The sequence below is a fragment of the Lepisosteus platostomus genome, chromosome 9 (genome assembly GCF_059453375.1).
Source record: "Lepisosteus platostomus isolate fLepPlt1 chromosome 9, fLepPlt1.hap1, whole genome shotgun sequence".
Classification (NCBI taxonomy): Eukaryota; Metazoa; Chordata; class Actinopteri; order Semionotiformes; family Lepisosteidae; genus Lepisosteus; species Lepisosteus platostomus.
In genome coordinates this window covers 53258778-53274603 of record NC_142619.1, presented here as the reverse complement: position 1 = coordinate 53274603, position 15826 = coordinate 53258778, and the positions used below count along the sequence as shown (strand labels likewise).

Below are 15826 nucleotides of genomic sequence, written 5' to 3'. Positions count from 1 at the left end.
TCCTCTCCGTGCCACCACACTGAGTCCAGACTCAGAAAAGCTACCTCCCTCCATTTGCTCTCCATCTTATTCTTATTAATTGAACAGAAGAATACACGTGAAAGAACAGCAGTATAAATACATGCAGTAACCCAGAAGCTCACAATTCTGGTCCTGGAGGTTTACCCAACTGCTGTTTCTTGTTCCAGCCTGACTCTCAGTTGCACAATGGAACCCTCAGCTGACTAAATCACAGGATTAATGTGACCTGTTGTTTTTTTTGCTCTTAAATCAAAAGGTGGAGGCTAGCTTTTGATTACTGCATTTCATAAGTAAAACCAAATCCCCCACGTTTAAGAAAAAAAGAACAGTCTTGGAAAATCCCAGTCCAGCAGTACGTCAGTTCAAGTAAGGCTTCAATTCGATAATTAAGCTCATGTGGAATGAAAACAACCAGGTGTGAGATCTTTATTCCAAATAAAATATATACTGTATGTTTTTTTATTAATACTGTATAGTTTTTTTTTTATCCAGGTTGCATGAACAGATGTATCTGTCATGCAAACTGGATACATTTTTAGGAATTTTGCTCATATTATATTTACATAATCAAATTTAGAACACCTAGATAATTAAAAAAAACATAAAAAGGAATACAATTAATGTAATGTTGCTTTATTAGCCCAATACAATTTCTTGCATTCAGAATTCATCTTTCCACAGACCCCTGCTTGCTCTCCATGAGACACAGACAGGGAGTTCTTTACACATTTGTACAGGTTAGCATAGGTGTGCTCCAGGTGCTCCATTTTTCTCCCACAGTACAAAGACATATTGTTAGGTAGCAAAGGAACAAGTAAAGGTTTATTCTAAAAAGAGAAGAAAAGAAACACAACGGCTGTGGAGCCTTCTTCGGGTGTAAGAAAGAGAGGAAAATCAGCAACAGATATACAGTAGCATGGGAGAACAAAAGCCGGAAGTGGGGACGGGGTGGGAGCAGGGGGAGGCAGAGTGGGCACTCAGGTGGTGCGAAGTCGAGAGAGGAGAAGAGAGGTGTGAAGTCAAAACCTGCCAATGAATAGAGAGCATTAGAAGGAAATGAGTCTGTCGTTGAGAGAAGGGGGAAGCTGTGGTCCTATTTTCAGGATAATTTTGGTTTCGGATGTCTTCCTGCAGTAGGAGTTGAGAAACCCTTCTTTGAGAATGCAGACGGAGAGATCCCTGTGATCATGGCCGTTAGAGGTGAAATGAGAAACTACTGGCTTGGAGAAGTCTTTGATTCTCAAAGCCCTGACATGTTCTCTAAGGTGGTCTCCCAGTCTCCCTCCTGTTTGCCCAATGTAGATAGGTGGGCATTTTCTGCAAGAGATGCAATAAATAAGGTTGCTGTAGGTACAAGACGTCATGTGAGTGATCTGGAATGGTCCACAGGGGCCTTGAATGAGCGTGGTATTGGAAATATAGTGATGGAAAAAAGAAACGCAACATTTTCTGGCATGAGAATACTATAGTTATAGCTTATGAACTTTCACAAAAAGTTGAAGTAATTCAGGTATGGGAGCTGCGTCAGCAGGTGTAGGCTGCAACGGAACAACTAATAGGTTTATTCCATGCTGAAAAGAGAAGTAAGGAAACACAACGTTTCGGCCGTGGAGCTTGGAGAAGAACACAATAAATACCAGCTGTTAAATAATCTTGATGTATTTATTCTAGTTGGATTACACAATGAATCACTCTTAATAACATATATAATCCTTTAAAATCAATTAACAGTTTCTTGGTAGCTTGTGTGTTGCAGTTGTAAAATTTTACAGGGAGAATTTAAGACCAACACCCAAAGAAGGCTCCACAGCTGAAACGTTGTGTTTTCTTACTTCTGTTCCTTCACAGAAAGTTGTCAATTTATTTTAAGCCCTCTGACCAGCAATACAGCTTGTGCAGTGAGGCATTGCAACTTGCCAGTCACACGAAAGTTCGTTAGGTGCACTTTTACCCAACAAGGTCCAGGTGGAACAATGCCTGATCAGGTCACCTTTAAAAAGGCCTTAATTCAAAGCTTAGGTCACTGCAAGAAAAAGGCCACATTTAGTCAGTTTTCTGTTCATTCCATAATGCCTTGAATGTCACCAGAAGCAAGGGAGAGGGCCATTGGCATGCTGCAGGCAGGCATGTCATGTGCCAGCGTTGCCAGACACTATGGAGGAAGCCGCTCCACTGTGTCCCAACTGCAGAGAAGGTTCCAGCAGACCGGCAGGACAGATGACCATCCAAGATCCAGTCACCCTTAAAGTACCACACCAGTACAAGACAGTACGACACATCAGACTGGTCTATCTGGGAGATTGTTTCAGATCTGCCACCTGTACTGCTGCCGAAACTGCCGGCAGACACAATGCCCGCATCAGTGACAGGACAGTGAGGCTTCATGCTGCTGGCCTTAGAGCAAGGCGACCTGTCAGAGGCCCTCTGCTCACACCTCCTAGACGTCACACCCGACTGGCTCGGGCCAGACAGAGGCTGCGATGGACTTGTCAGCAGTGGCATCAGGTCCTCTTCACGCATGAGTGAAGCCTGTTCCTTGAGACGGGAGGGCCAGAGTGTGGAGGAGGAGGTGTTGCGTTTCTTTTTTCCATCAGTATATATTTGCAGGTGATGCAGCGAGTTCTGTTGCAGAGGAAAGTGCCTGGTGTGGATGACTGCTGAGGGCGGTCAAGGGAGCTGTGAAAAAGAAATTTGGGCAGATAAGGTGGTTGGCGATATGAGGTGATGGGGAGGTCAGAAAAAAGGGTACCTGTGGAGGGATCATCCTGTAAGTTAGGGAAGCTGTCGTTAAGATAGTAGAGAAAAGGTGTTAGGGTGATAGGGAAGCACCAATGGAATGCAGTTCTGAGGCTGGGAGTTCCTGATTGAGTTGGTAGGTACTGTATATTGGCTTCCTGAAAAATTGACCCTGGTCTGAATGTCTGTGTATATTTGTGTCTGTGTGTGCCCTGCGATGCACTACCATACACTTTCATTGCACTAATATGTTTGTAATTGCATATTTTGGTATTATTTATGTTTGATTTGTATTTAATTTTGTACCAGATTTCCCCTTTTAAGATCAGGCAAAAAAATCTGCATGCTGTAACTGAGATATGTTTTGTGTTTATTTATAGTTAAGTATGCAGACGGATGCTGTATTTTATGTTTTCTTGTTTATAAATAAGCGCAGATAGAAATATAGAGCATTTTATATATTTTGCATTTATACTGTATATAACCATGAACAGTACAGTATATAGCAGAGTACAGAATCAGAGAGATAAATGCATATATTCATCTGTTGCTTAATTATCCAGAAATCTTGTGCTGTTCATCAATTTCTGTAGCCATTATGGATAGTGACCAGAAATGACTGAAAATAATAATAATAATAATAATAATAACTCAAAGCGCTTTACAGGTAATGGGGACTCTCCTCCTCCACCACCAATGTGCAGCATCCACCTGGATGATGCGACGGCAGCCATAGTGCGCCAGAACGCTCACCACACATCAGCTATCAGTGGGGAGGAGAGCAGAGTAATGTAGCCAATTCATAGAAGGGGATTATTAGGAGGCCATGATTGGTAAGGGCCAATTGGAAATTTGGCCAGGACACCGGGGTTACACCCCTACTCTTTTCGAGAAGCACCCTGGGATTTTTAATGACCACAGAGAGTCAGGACCTCGGTTTTACGTCTCATCCGAAGGACGGCGCCTGTTTACAGTATAGTGTCCCCATCACTATACTGGGGCATTAGGACCCACATGGACCACAGGGTGAGCACCCCCCTGCTGGCCCCACTAACACCTCTTCCAGCAGCAACCTTAGTTTTTCCCAGGAGGTCTCCCATCCAGGTACTGACCAGGCTCACACCTGCTTAGCTTCAGTGGGTTGCCAGTTGTGAGTTGCAGGGTGATATGGCTGCTGGCATAAACCACAAAATATTGTGGTTTAGTCACCTTGAATTTTTGGTTGATCCTCAGAAAGGACAACGGTTTCCTCTTCAAAGCAGAACAAAAGCGCAGCACAATGTTGTTGGACTTTTGCTTCCTTATAAAGGTTAATAGGAAAGACCCAATGAAATGAAGCCGTAGTATTTGCATTTCTTATAATTTCTCATGTTCCATTTAAAAAAAAGACTACTACAAACTCATAATTTTTCCCATTCATCGGTATTAAACGCTTTTTCAAAGCTATGAATGCTAAGTTTTTTTTTAGGATGCACAATGAAGTAACAGTGGTTTTACTAATGTCAATATGAAAGGCTCGTGGATCTTCTACTTAATTCTCTGCAATTGCATTTTGGAAGTCTATAGAAAATATTCCAGAGGCTTAAGGAAGCAGCACAGATTATTAGAAAGACATTGCTGAATCTTCTGTAAAAGTCTATAGTAATGATTTAAATTTGGTTGTCCTTTTCCTGTAGCAAATTCATGGAAATACTTGAATGATGTCTGTGGAACTAGCATGAAATTCACACTTGAGGGCGGTGAACAATTCACACTGGTATAATTTACAATAAGCTTATGTTCATACATTTATTAATCACATCCATTCATAATACTGTAGATTTACTCAAAATTCAAGTCATGAGTAATGCACAACTACGACAGTCTAAAGCTTTATCAAAATTCCTTTAGCTGACAGAGTTTAAATAGTTGCCTTGTATTTTGAACAAGATCAAAACATGGTTTATTTGTGCTAATGAATACTTAATTTACATGTTGCTTTAATTTAATTTATTTGCTGTATTTTATTATTTAAGTATTAATGCAACAATACTGTGTTGTGCCACAAATGAAAAAATATCAAGATGAAAAAAACAGCAACACCTACTCTGCAAGATTTTTAAATAGATGGATTGGGTGTTATTCAGATCGACTGTATTTCTCTCCATGCAATAATCTAATAAACAGATAATTAGGGAGGTGTCTCACATTTCTGTCTAGAGCTCTCTAACGTGTAATTACTGTATATGCGTGTATGTATGTAGAGATGTTAACATTATTTCTAAACTTTTATTTTAAATCGCAAACATAATGCTTATTTGCACCAAGAAATAACCAGATTTAACAATGTCCCTTATAAATTCTCTGGTGTCTTGATAACATTGTCAGTATGTATTGATTTCCTAATTATAACATTTTAAGTGCATTTGCAAAATAGACCAAGGGTTCATTCATAAACAATACTGGAAGCATAATTCTGCAATCTGTCAAATTATTATGTATTATACATTAAAAAATACATTAATTGCTTTCTACATCTTTGAAATACATATTGCCATATTGAAATCTGTGGTTTCAAACATTTTAAGCATCAATACATGAAGCATTAAGCAATGTACATCTAAATGAATGAAGCCAACCGAAATGCCGCCAAATCTTTCTATTCAAATATGTTTTTAATGACATAAATAAAGAATCTAAAGATTTTGCTTCGCATTTTTAATGAAACACTGAGCGTCTACTACAGATGTATAGATTTAGAATCTTTGTTCCAACAGAGAGCAAAATGAAGAAAAAAAATATGTGAGTAGCATTTTTAATACTGGTTCTACCCAATGATGTAGAAAACAGTTTTCTGCTTGAACGCTCCAGGCTTAGAGCACGTTAACCTGCTCATGTGAGTTGCATTTAAAAAAGCTAATGCTGAGTTTGCTGAAGAAAATTGAGCCACCAAGGATCTAGGGATACTTGATGTGAAGTAAATTATACTGTCTGTAGTTGCTCCCTAGTAGTTGAATTTTACTTCACAAACTTTAAATTTTTAAATCAACCACAGATATTCCCTGTCACATCTATTCCCTGGGATAAAGCTTCTTTTGTTACTGCACTTCCTCATCAATTGCATATGATACCTATTTACTTCTACTTGGGGAAAACTCTGAGCTGTGCATCCCACAGTTTGTTAAAAGGTCTGTCTGTCGATTGATCATAGATTATGATGTACTGTAGCATCATATCTGGTCAATTTCACATGCTGGTGAAGCAGCTGTGGAATTTTCTGCATTACACCATTCCAGTAACTTTCCAATGATTCCTTTTTCTTCTAGACCAAAGGCTCTCAGAGTGGTACACCTTCAGGCACACAAAAGAAAGTTAAACGAACTCTTCCAAATCCACCACCTGAGGAGGAAACAGCTGGGGGCCAGTCTGGTTATACGACAGTAGGTTCAGTTTCGCGCAGACGAATCTGCAGGACAAACACAATGGCCAGAGCAAAGATCCTTCAAGACATAGACAGAGAGCTCGACCTTGTCGAGCGAGAGTCTTCTAAGCTTCGAAAGAAGCAGGCTGAGTTGGATGAGGAGGAAAAAGAAATTGATGCCAAGTTGAGGTACCTGGAAATGGGCATTAACAGGAGAAAAGAAGCTTTGCTGAAAGAACGCGAGAAGAGGGAGAGGGCGTATTTGCAGGGTGTTGCTGAAGAACGGGATTATATGTCGGACAGTGAAGTAAGCAACATCAGAGGGACTAGGGTGGAAAGTCAACATGGTTTAGAAAGACCAAGAACTGCACCGCAGTCTGAATTTAATCAGTTCATACCACCACAGACCCAGCCTGAACCTCAGTACGCCCAGCCCACTAGTCCTTATACTCAGTGTCAATATGCACCTCCTTCACTGCCAACACAAGCCCCTTCTCAATATACCCAACAGGCTCACTACCAGCAGCAGTCCCTGTACCATCAACAAGTTTCTCCTTACCAAACCCAGTCCAGCTACTCTTCCGTGCCAACATTGTCTTACCCTCAGGCCTCCCAACAGCAAAACTACCAGCATCCATCACAGATGCTTTTAATGCAGTCAAAACCAAGACAGACTACCCTTGCTGACCTGGAACCAAAGATTACCACGAACTATGAGGTCATACGCAACCAGCCCCTCATGATTGTACCTTCTTCCACTGACAGTACGTATGCAGTTCCCCACCTTGGAAGCAAGTATAGCAGTCTTGACCTGAGGATAGGTTTAGATGAGAGAAGCAGCATGGCTAGCAGCCCTATGTCAAGCATATCTGCTGATTCCTTCTATGCAGATATTGACCATCATGGTCCCAGGAACTATGTCCTAATTGATGACATTGGCGAACTCACGAAAGGCACCACAGGGCTGTCTTCTACTTTTAGCATCCCTGACAAAGATCTCTCAAAGGCTGACCGTCTGCTTCGCGCGGCCGAGGTGCGCAGGAGTGCCGAGGTAACAGATTTCCTCGGCCCCCTTCAGACTTCCTCCAGACTGCACACCTATGGGAAAGCTGAAGAAGATTCTATGGAGGATCCTTATGAATTAAAACTCCTGAAACAGCAAATAAAGCAGGAGTTCCGTCGGGGGACTGAAGGGCTGGAGCATCTCTCTGGACTGCCTCACTATTACCATGGTGACAGCAGTTACAGACACTTTCCAAAGTCTGAAAAGTACAGTATCAGCAGACTTACACTTGAAAAGCAAGCTGCCAAACAGCTTCCATCATCCGTGCTGTACCAGAAACAAACCAAACATAAAAAAGCATTAATTGACCCTAAAATTACCAAGTTTTCCCCCATACAGGAAAGCAGAGATTTGGAGCCGGATTATAGTAGTTACCTTCCTTCTAGCACCTCAGCAGTTAGCGGTCTTTCCTCCAGAGCTAGATTACTACAGGATGATATTACCTTTGGCCTGAGAAAAAATATCTCTGAGCAGCAGAAATACTTGGGTTCCACACTTGGAGCTAACCTTGCACAGTCTCTTGGACAAACTCTGAATTTAGGCCCTACTATGAGATCTTCTCTTCAAGATGAGCTGGACAAGCCATATCCCAGCGGCAGCAGGTCAAGACCTTCTTCAAGGCCTTCTTCAGTCTATGGACTTGACCTTTCAATCAAAAGAGATTCGTCCAGTTCATCTCTGAGATTGAAAACTGAGAGCGAGCCCTTAGATGTGTCGTACCCATCACCTTCAGTAAGAACAAAACCGTCCAGCCTACCGATAAGCCAGAGCAGGGGGAGGATTCCAATTGTGGCCCAAAACTCAGAGGAAGAAAGTCCTCTGAGCCCAGTTGGACAACCAATGGGTATGACCCGGGCTTCTGGTGGACCCCTTCCTCCTATTTGTGCTGATTCCAGGGACCAGTTCGGCTCTAGCCACTCTCTTCCTGAGGTGCAGCAGCACATGAGAGAAGATACAAGGACCAGAGGATATGACCGGGATATTGCATTCATAATGGATGACTTCCAGCATGCAATGTCAGATAGTGAAGGTAAATTAGGCCTCAGACTGTTAGCTCACTGTCATTTTGCAAACGTCCACTTTTATGCATGTACGTGATCGTGCTGGTCTATGTGTATGAAGCTTCAATTTCTCTTATTATGTTTGCTGTCTAAAGTTTATCTTGTGTACTGGTACTTCTTTGTGTGCGGTTTTGTTTATCTTGCTGTGCTGTGTGCACATGAAGCATGCTTATGGCTCTTTTCCATTTATGTCTTTTTTTTGGTCTTTTCAATGTGTATGATCTGAACGGTTTTGTCTGTAAAACCATTTCAAGTAATTTCTTGGCGCATTTTGTTTCCTAATGTGATTCTTCCTCTTGCATGTAGGTTTGTCTTTGAGAAATATAACTTATTTTGCCGATTTTGTTAAAATTAGGTTTTAGCACCTAATAGTAATAGTAATATGCTTTGGCTACGAAATTGTTTCTTTTTGTTAGGAAGTTATTTGTTTTTATCTTTATATATAGTTTGTTATGTTAGTGATAGTGTTAGTCAGCCAGGAAAATAAATTAAGATGTTAGATAGATTTATGATGGCATATCTGCCATAAAAGCAAATCTAACCTTTTATTAAAGGCAAACAAGTGCCTCTCTTGACCAACTAAAGGCTCTCATATTAAAAGAAATCCAAATTTAACTTTTTAATACAAACTGAGATCTCGTACAGTATGTATTGTATTTAAATCATATCTGATGTTGAATGAAAATGAAGACTCATGTTTGAAAGATGTTTCTTTCTCCATTTTTTGCTGAATAAACAAGATTCTGCTCTGAATAAAACTTTACTTAGAAAGAAAAACCCCAGCTAAACAGGTTGCAGATAAAATTTGAAATCCCAACTTTTCTGCCATTGCTTGTCGGAATTGGCTCCGGCTACCCCGTGACCCTGAAAGAAGCAATTAGAAAATGGATGGATATTGGGAATATTTTTGCTGTGCTCATCCTTGCAAATGAGCAGTAAGGTGAGCTAGCATTGAGGTGGCAGCCGATTACATCACCGTCCAACCCCAGGTTACTGTGGGCTGGGATCACCTGGAGATGATTTACGGCCACACCCATTCCAGGTGATTCAGAAGATCAAGACTGTGATAATCCACTGCTGGGGCGAGACTGTGCAGGCCCTTGTTTTTGCGTGCTGCCTGCAGGTTTCCCCTCAGCAGCTTCTTTCCCAGCGTTTTGGTTCTTTCTACGCCTCACAGGTCTGCTGCTTGTCCCATCTCAGCAGCAGATACTACAGTATAATAGAGCCCCGTGCCCTGTCACATCCGAGTCTTTATCTTCCGAATCACTTGGAACGGACGTGTGTTGTAAAACGTCACCAGGTGATCCGAGTCTCCTGTCAATGGGTCTCCATTGACGGTGATGTAAAAGGCTGCCATAAACGTTGCTAGTGCTCATCAGTGAGGGTGAGTGTGACTCTTTCAGTTTGGACCTGAAATTTATTAAATGCAGGTTCTGCACCTTTTGAAACTTTTGAGAATTCTCTTGTCTTGATGGCCAACAAAATGTTATCTTTTATAACATGTGGGAGTCAGAAGTTACAGTTGTATTCCTGAGCGCCTCTCCTCCTCTTCCAGTGAAAGAAGGAATTTGCCTGTATGTAAATGGATCAAGACTTAACTCAGTCTCTTTTACATGTGTATAAGGCATTGCAATATGATAGATTGAAATGAATCTTGAAATTAATTGTTACTTTAAAGGCATTTATGTTTTGTCTGATTTGTTTCAGATCAGATAACAGAAATAATACATCAATTAAGATATGCAATTTATAATATTTATAATTATATATACAGTATACTGTATATACAGTAGTATCTCTTGCTGTTAAGTCCTGGAGTGCTTATACTTTGTATACTCCAATTCTAATACAGAACGTTTTTTAATCAACAAGTGTCATTTGGACTGCAAATTTAGCATTTTGTTTACCGTTAAACTAGTGTGTAGAAAGAGATACACTACAGATTTATTCACCTATCTGAGCCCAGCAGATTGACTGTTACTTGTCCACCTTTTCATTACAGGTATAGCAGTTACGTGACCCAGTTATTTTTATTTAAGGTTTTTTATTATATCCATTTGTGTTGTCTAGATAAAATATGCATTTTTTCCACATCAGAAGTTTATGGTTTGTTACTATTTCACAAGCATTATTTTAACAATACCTCAATTCAGTGTCATACAATTGCATGTACATATACAGTACATATGTAATGTGTATATTGATTAAAATAAAGCAAATGTAATTTGCATGCATTTGATTTTTTTATGACTGCCATAGGATGTCTATATGCCTGCTGATATAATTTGCATGTCTTTATGTTCTGAAAAATTAACCAATCATCGTACTATCATTACAGTTCTTCAAAAAACATGATTTTTGGCATAATTTTAAATTAGGGCTGCAACAAATCCTTGATTTATTTCTTGTGACATGGGTATGTTGAATTTTTCACAGTCTGTGGATTAACAAGTGTAGAGGGTAAACATCATGGGTCATTTTAAGTGAAGCATTTGAAGTTTACATTTTCTGGCAAAAACAGAAAATAGCACAGAGAAAATAAAAATGTAGAGACTGCATTGTCCCAAAAATCTGAATGCATAACTTTTGGGTGCAGATGTGAGGTGAAGAGATGAAGTAGTGGTCTCTGAGAGCCACATGCAGTGTTAACAGTAAAGTAGTATTACTGTATGTATTATCAGGTATTTGTTTATTACTTAAATCATCACATTCCATTCTTATCCTTACCACGAGAAATAATGGAGTGGAGCACACTTTGCACAGGAAGAAAACGTCTGTTGTGTATATTGTTAGAAACAATAGGGATTATAAGAGGCTGATTATAAGAGGCTTGTCTGTTAAAAACTGTCACCTGCGGTGCAGAGGGATTTTCCTTGAGCTGCAAATGGGAGTTAAATTCCATGACTAGTTTGGGAATCTCCATACACTGTGCGAGAGCTGCTTGGAATTGCTAGCAAGACAATACATATATTTGAGTAGGGAGCTGTGGCAGCATTCATTGTCTGCAAAGGAATAGGTGAAGATCCGTTCCAAGCTGAAAGGTAAAAAGAAAAGAAACACAAAGTGTCGACGCGCCTGAAGAAGGCTCCACAGCCGAAATTCATTCAGCTTGGAATGAACCTTCACCTGTTCCAATGTACAGTGTAGCTTGCCATGGACCAGTGCTGAGTTTGTGCCGGGGACAGAATTAGAGAGTCAAAGTCATCTGTGTAATTCAGTTTTATGACTTGTCAGAGAGATAAGGAATGAGGGGACTGTGAGGCCCAGATAGACAGCAGAAACCAGCATCCTTGGGTGTCAAAACATTGGACAGAGAAGGTAAGCGGTTGGGCCAGAGAAGCTGTAAAGTGACCAGAGATGGACCCTATCTCTTAATGTCCATTATGAAATACAGCTTTATGAAATCCAGTGTACTGCATATACACAGCAGGAAACATTTCTGCTGTTCTGTAGCTATCATGCCGAGGTACAGTAGCTCCAGTGCATTGTAAAACTGTCAGGTTTGGAGGAACTGTTCTGGGTAGTAATCTCTCCAAGGGAAGCTTGTGGTCTGAAAGTCAGTTAAGCCGCCTCTCCAATAGCTGCTGTAAATAAAGCCAAAGATTTCTCATATGCCAGTGTACCGAGAGTTATCTTCCCCTCTGCAGGTTCCCTCCTGTCACTGGAGGGCTACTTACAAGATAACGTCAGTGTGAACGTGTCTGTCCAATTTGCATTCATGACCCACTTTTTGTCTTCCGTGTTCTCTGTCCCAAAGGAAGCAGATTGGCAGGTGTTTAAAAACTTGCGTTTCAGCCTTAGAGTCGTGGGAGTAGCAACAGCAGCGGCTGATGTTTAATGAAAAATCTGAAAGGCAGATTTGTTTTGAAAAGATGTGTTCCACATTTTAGTTGGAGGAGATCTATTCATCTGTAACCACCTTTCACACACAAGCTCTGCAGCCCTACTTTAAATATGCCAAAAGGAGGAAAGTTGCATGTGTATGGGTACTGTGCAAAAGGGTGGGGTGATTAAGGCTGTCTTCAGCGGGATACTGATTTGCCTTGAGGGTATTGAATCTTTTGTACAGCATCCCTGCTATGACATCAAGAATGAAAATGCCAAGCTTTTCAAGCCATCGTCATCATTATAAAACAATTTCTAGGTTAATCATCAATGTCCCACTCATTAATTGGCTGTTACTTGAGATACAAGGGTTTACTGTCATAATGTTCCTGATCACTTACATACGGTATAATTGTGCCCACAAATGGTAATAAAACTAGTTGTGTTGTTTTTTTGGCAGCACTCTAGTACATATTAAAATGTTCAGAAAGAATTGCTGATACGCTATAGACGTGGGAGGAAAATACATCCTTCGATGAGAAAACAGTTTAATAAACCTGTGAATTGAAGAAATGGGAAGAAAATGAAGACATTGTATTCTAAGATAAAACCTGTTTAAAGGCACTGCCCATTCCTACTACTCTATTTAGTTAACAAAGTTTTACCAAACAGTTTATCCTGTGAATTGCTGACTGGAGCACTTCTAGTTATCAGAAATTACAAAATGCCCTTTTTAACCCTTCCAAACAAATGACTTCCACTTTGGATGTGAACTAAAAACATATTGCAATTGATGGATTTAGGTAAAAATTAAATGCTGCCTTTATCCCCCTTTAAAAAAAAGATGAAAGAAATTTGATAATTTCTTAAGTAACCATTTTCAAGAAGAAAATATTGCTAGGTGGAAAGAGAGGGGAAAGGGATAGGGATTTCATTTACAAAAGCAGAAAATAATTACTATTGCTATGACAGACCCCATCTTTGAGTTACTCTGGCTACAGTATCTAAGCACATGTAAACTCACCAGGAAGACGCTGTACAGTGCAGGAGTCTTTATTGCAGAGTTACCATAAGAACAGGTCTTGCAGTCACAAACAGTCCCTTCTCCCCACTACTTAACACAAATAAGCCTCTCCAGACCTCTACCAAAAACTCAACCACCACTGTCACCAAAATTTGAATGGACTGATTGACACCCATTGAAACTATTTACAAGTGACTGAGGCCTTTGTCAGCCTCTAGTGGCAGCTGGCTGTTACTGTACAATCTTCAAAACCTGATCTGCCACAATTATATTTCTACTGGCATGTTTTTTTTTTCTGTTTCTATTAAGGCTGATCCTTAATATTGCTAAAGAACAATAACATAAATCAAATACTACTGCTTTTTGCAGTATACTAATCCTGCTAAAGCTAATGCATTAAGTAGGACAGAATATGCAGCCATTATGTGAAATTAGATGTCATACGGTACAGTGTAGTATAACCTTGTCCTAGTTGTGGTATTTAACACCTCTCTGGTGACACAAATGTGTCTGGGAGAAATAATCACGTTAAATCAAGGCAGGGTAAATGCTGAACTTACTAATTGCTTACGTTTCTAAGGAGTAAGGTAAGGCTAAAGAGGTTGTGAAGTGCTATTCCTCTGGGAGAATATGGACTGTGTCTTGCAAGATTAGTTTTATTCATAGTAGTATTTACTGTATACTTTCAAAGCACTAATTTACCGATTTTGTTGTCCCTCTGACAATTTGTCTGACAAAAACAAATTGTCAGTTATTGAGAATTTCATATGTACAGTATACCATTCGCAAAGTTACTTAACATTACTGTATGACCTACAGTGTGGCTTTATAGCATCTTAATATAACATAAACTCATGGTAAAACCCTCTTGGATATTTCTGGTCATGAAAAGGTTCCCTATTAGATCAGAACCGAATTTGCAGAAACAGTTTGCAGGCTTATATATAGATATATTTATGTATAATCCACCATTATGAGCCTCAATTATAAATACCTATGACTTATTATACAGTACTTATACTCATTATATTATAATTTGCTGAATTCAGATAAAGATTCTCAGATTACAGAAAAGTCACAGATGAAAGAGACAGTCATCAATGTCTTTTCTGCTGTAGGAAGCACTAACCTTTTCTTGTAGTAATTTGCCATTTAGATTCTAAAACATAATTTTGCATCACAGCAGGAGGCACTAGCTGGGATTTAGAAGGTGAGAGTTAAAATAATTTTAAAACTCATAAAGCATAAATATATATTTACCATATGTCTCATGGTTTGAACAAATTGCATCTCAGTGGTACACTTCCGATCCATTGGTATTCATCTCCATATGCACCCAAAGCTGTTGTTTAGGGATTGTGAGTCTTCCTTATCTACATGCATAATAATGTAAGTGTAAAAAATAATTTTGAATGCAAAATATACTTGTTCCAAGTTTTCTGTAGTACATTCATTATTATCCACTCAAACCATTGGTTCACACCATGATTGATACATTCTTCGTATTGTTAATGGAGGCTAAAATTAGCTGTCACTTCTGTGAATTGATGACCTGTACTAAAAAACTTGTATCTTGTCTGGCAACCTCTATGTCTAATCACAGCTGTATGGGACTGACGTATGCAACAACAACAAAGAAAAAAGGCTTGTCTGTTTTGTAATATTATACCTCTACAACTCACAATGGTATCAACACTTTTCTGTTTTCTCTTGTTGAGAAAGCAGCGCACCACAGTTATGTAATTCTAGTTCACAATTTATGTTTTGCATAAAGAGTAACAACTTTAATTTAGTTGAAACATCACTCATTTTAGGCTGACGGACTGATTACATTTTAAGTACACAGTATAACCATACATGTATAAAAAACTGATTTCAGGACAGATTTAGTCCATTTAATTTGACACTTCATCACTCCATGTATAAGAGGTTAATTGCATCTTTTTTGACTGCAGTTTAATTCCTTTTTAGAATGTGATCGCTACAAAAAAACATTTGAATGCGCCAAGAATACATTGGGATGCAGCGTTCCACAGCAAAATTACGGTATTTTTTTTCCTAGACATTTCTTCATTTGGCACAAGTCAAGAAGACTTTAGATTTCATATTTTATTTGTCATGAAGAAAATAAAACAAATAATAGTTCATTTAATTTTGACAAATCTGAGTTCTAAATTAAGAAAGAAACACGAAGATGAATACTAATCATACTACAGTATATGAAACAGGCCCAGGGAACTGTTCTATACCAAGGTATTGTAAATCTATTCTTTGTAAACATTCAATGTTGCAGATATCAATAACGGATACAAAACTAAAATGTATTAAAAGTATAACACATAGTAAAATTTGTTTTAAAATAGTTATATTTTATATTTATATTTTTTTCTGTTTTGTTGTTGTTTTTACAGTATACATAGGGAAAACAATACCTTAAGATAGATCTCTTGCTAGATTATAACTTTTACATAAAGTCAAGCACTCCTGGATTTGAATAAGTCAATATTGTAAGTCAAACACTTGAAACAAACATGAAGAAAAATGTCAATTGAAAGAAAACTGTATGGCATTTTTCGCATTTACTGTAGGCAGTATGTGAAATTCTGGGATTTCAATTTCAAACAGTGATTAAAAAATTATATATGCAAAACAAACTCATTCTTTCTGTGAAGAACGTAAGAGTCCAAAACCATCCA

The 15826-nt window shown here is 39.1% G+C and overlaps 1 protein-coding gene across 11 annotated transcripts in view; it reads left to right on the top strand.

Annotated features, from left to right (window-relative positions):
- The window catches only part of pclob (piccolo presynaptic cytomatrix protein b), a 150131-nt gene that overhangs the window by 77758 nt on the left and 56547 nt on the right, over positions 1 to 15826 (top strand). For 8 of the 11 annotated variants that reach the window (XM_088645580.1, XM_088645573.1, XM_088645579.1 and 5 more), the window contains exons 7-9: positions 6063 to 8250; positions 14314 to 14340; positions 15102 to 15176. In XM_088645580.1, coding sequence (XP_088501706.1) covers positions 6063 to 8250; positions 14314 to 14340; positions 15102 to 15176 — 2290 coding nt within the window. The remainder of the gene's footprint in view (positions 1 to 6062; positions 8251 to 14313; positions 14341 to 15101; positions 15177 to 15826) is intronic. The other 3 variants (XM_088645581.1, XM_088645575.1, XM_088645572.1) reach the window with 2 other exon arrangements.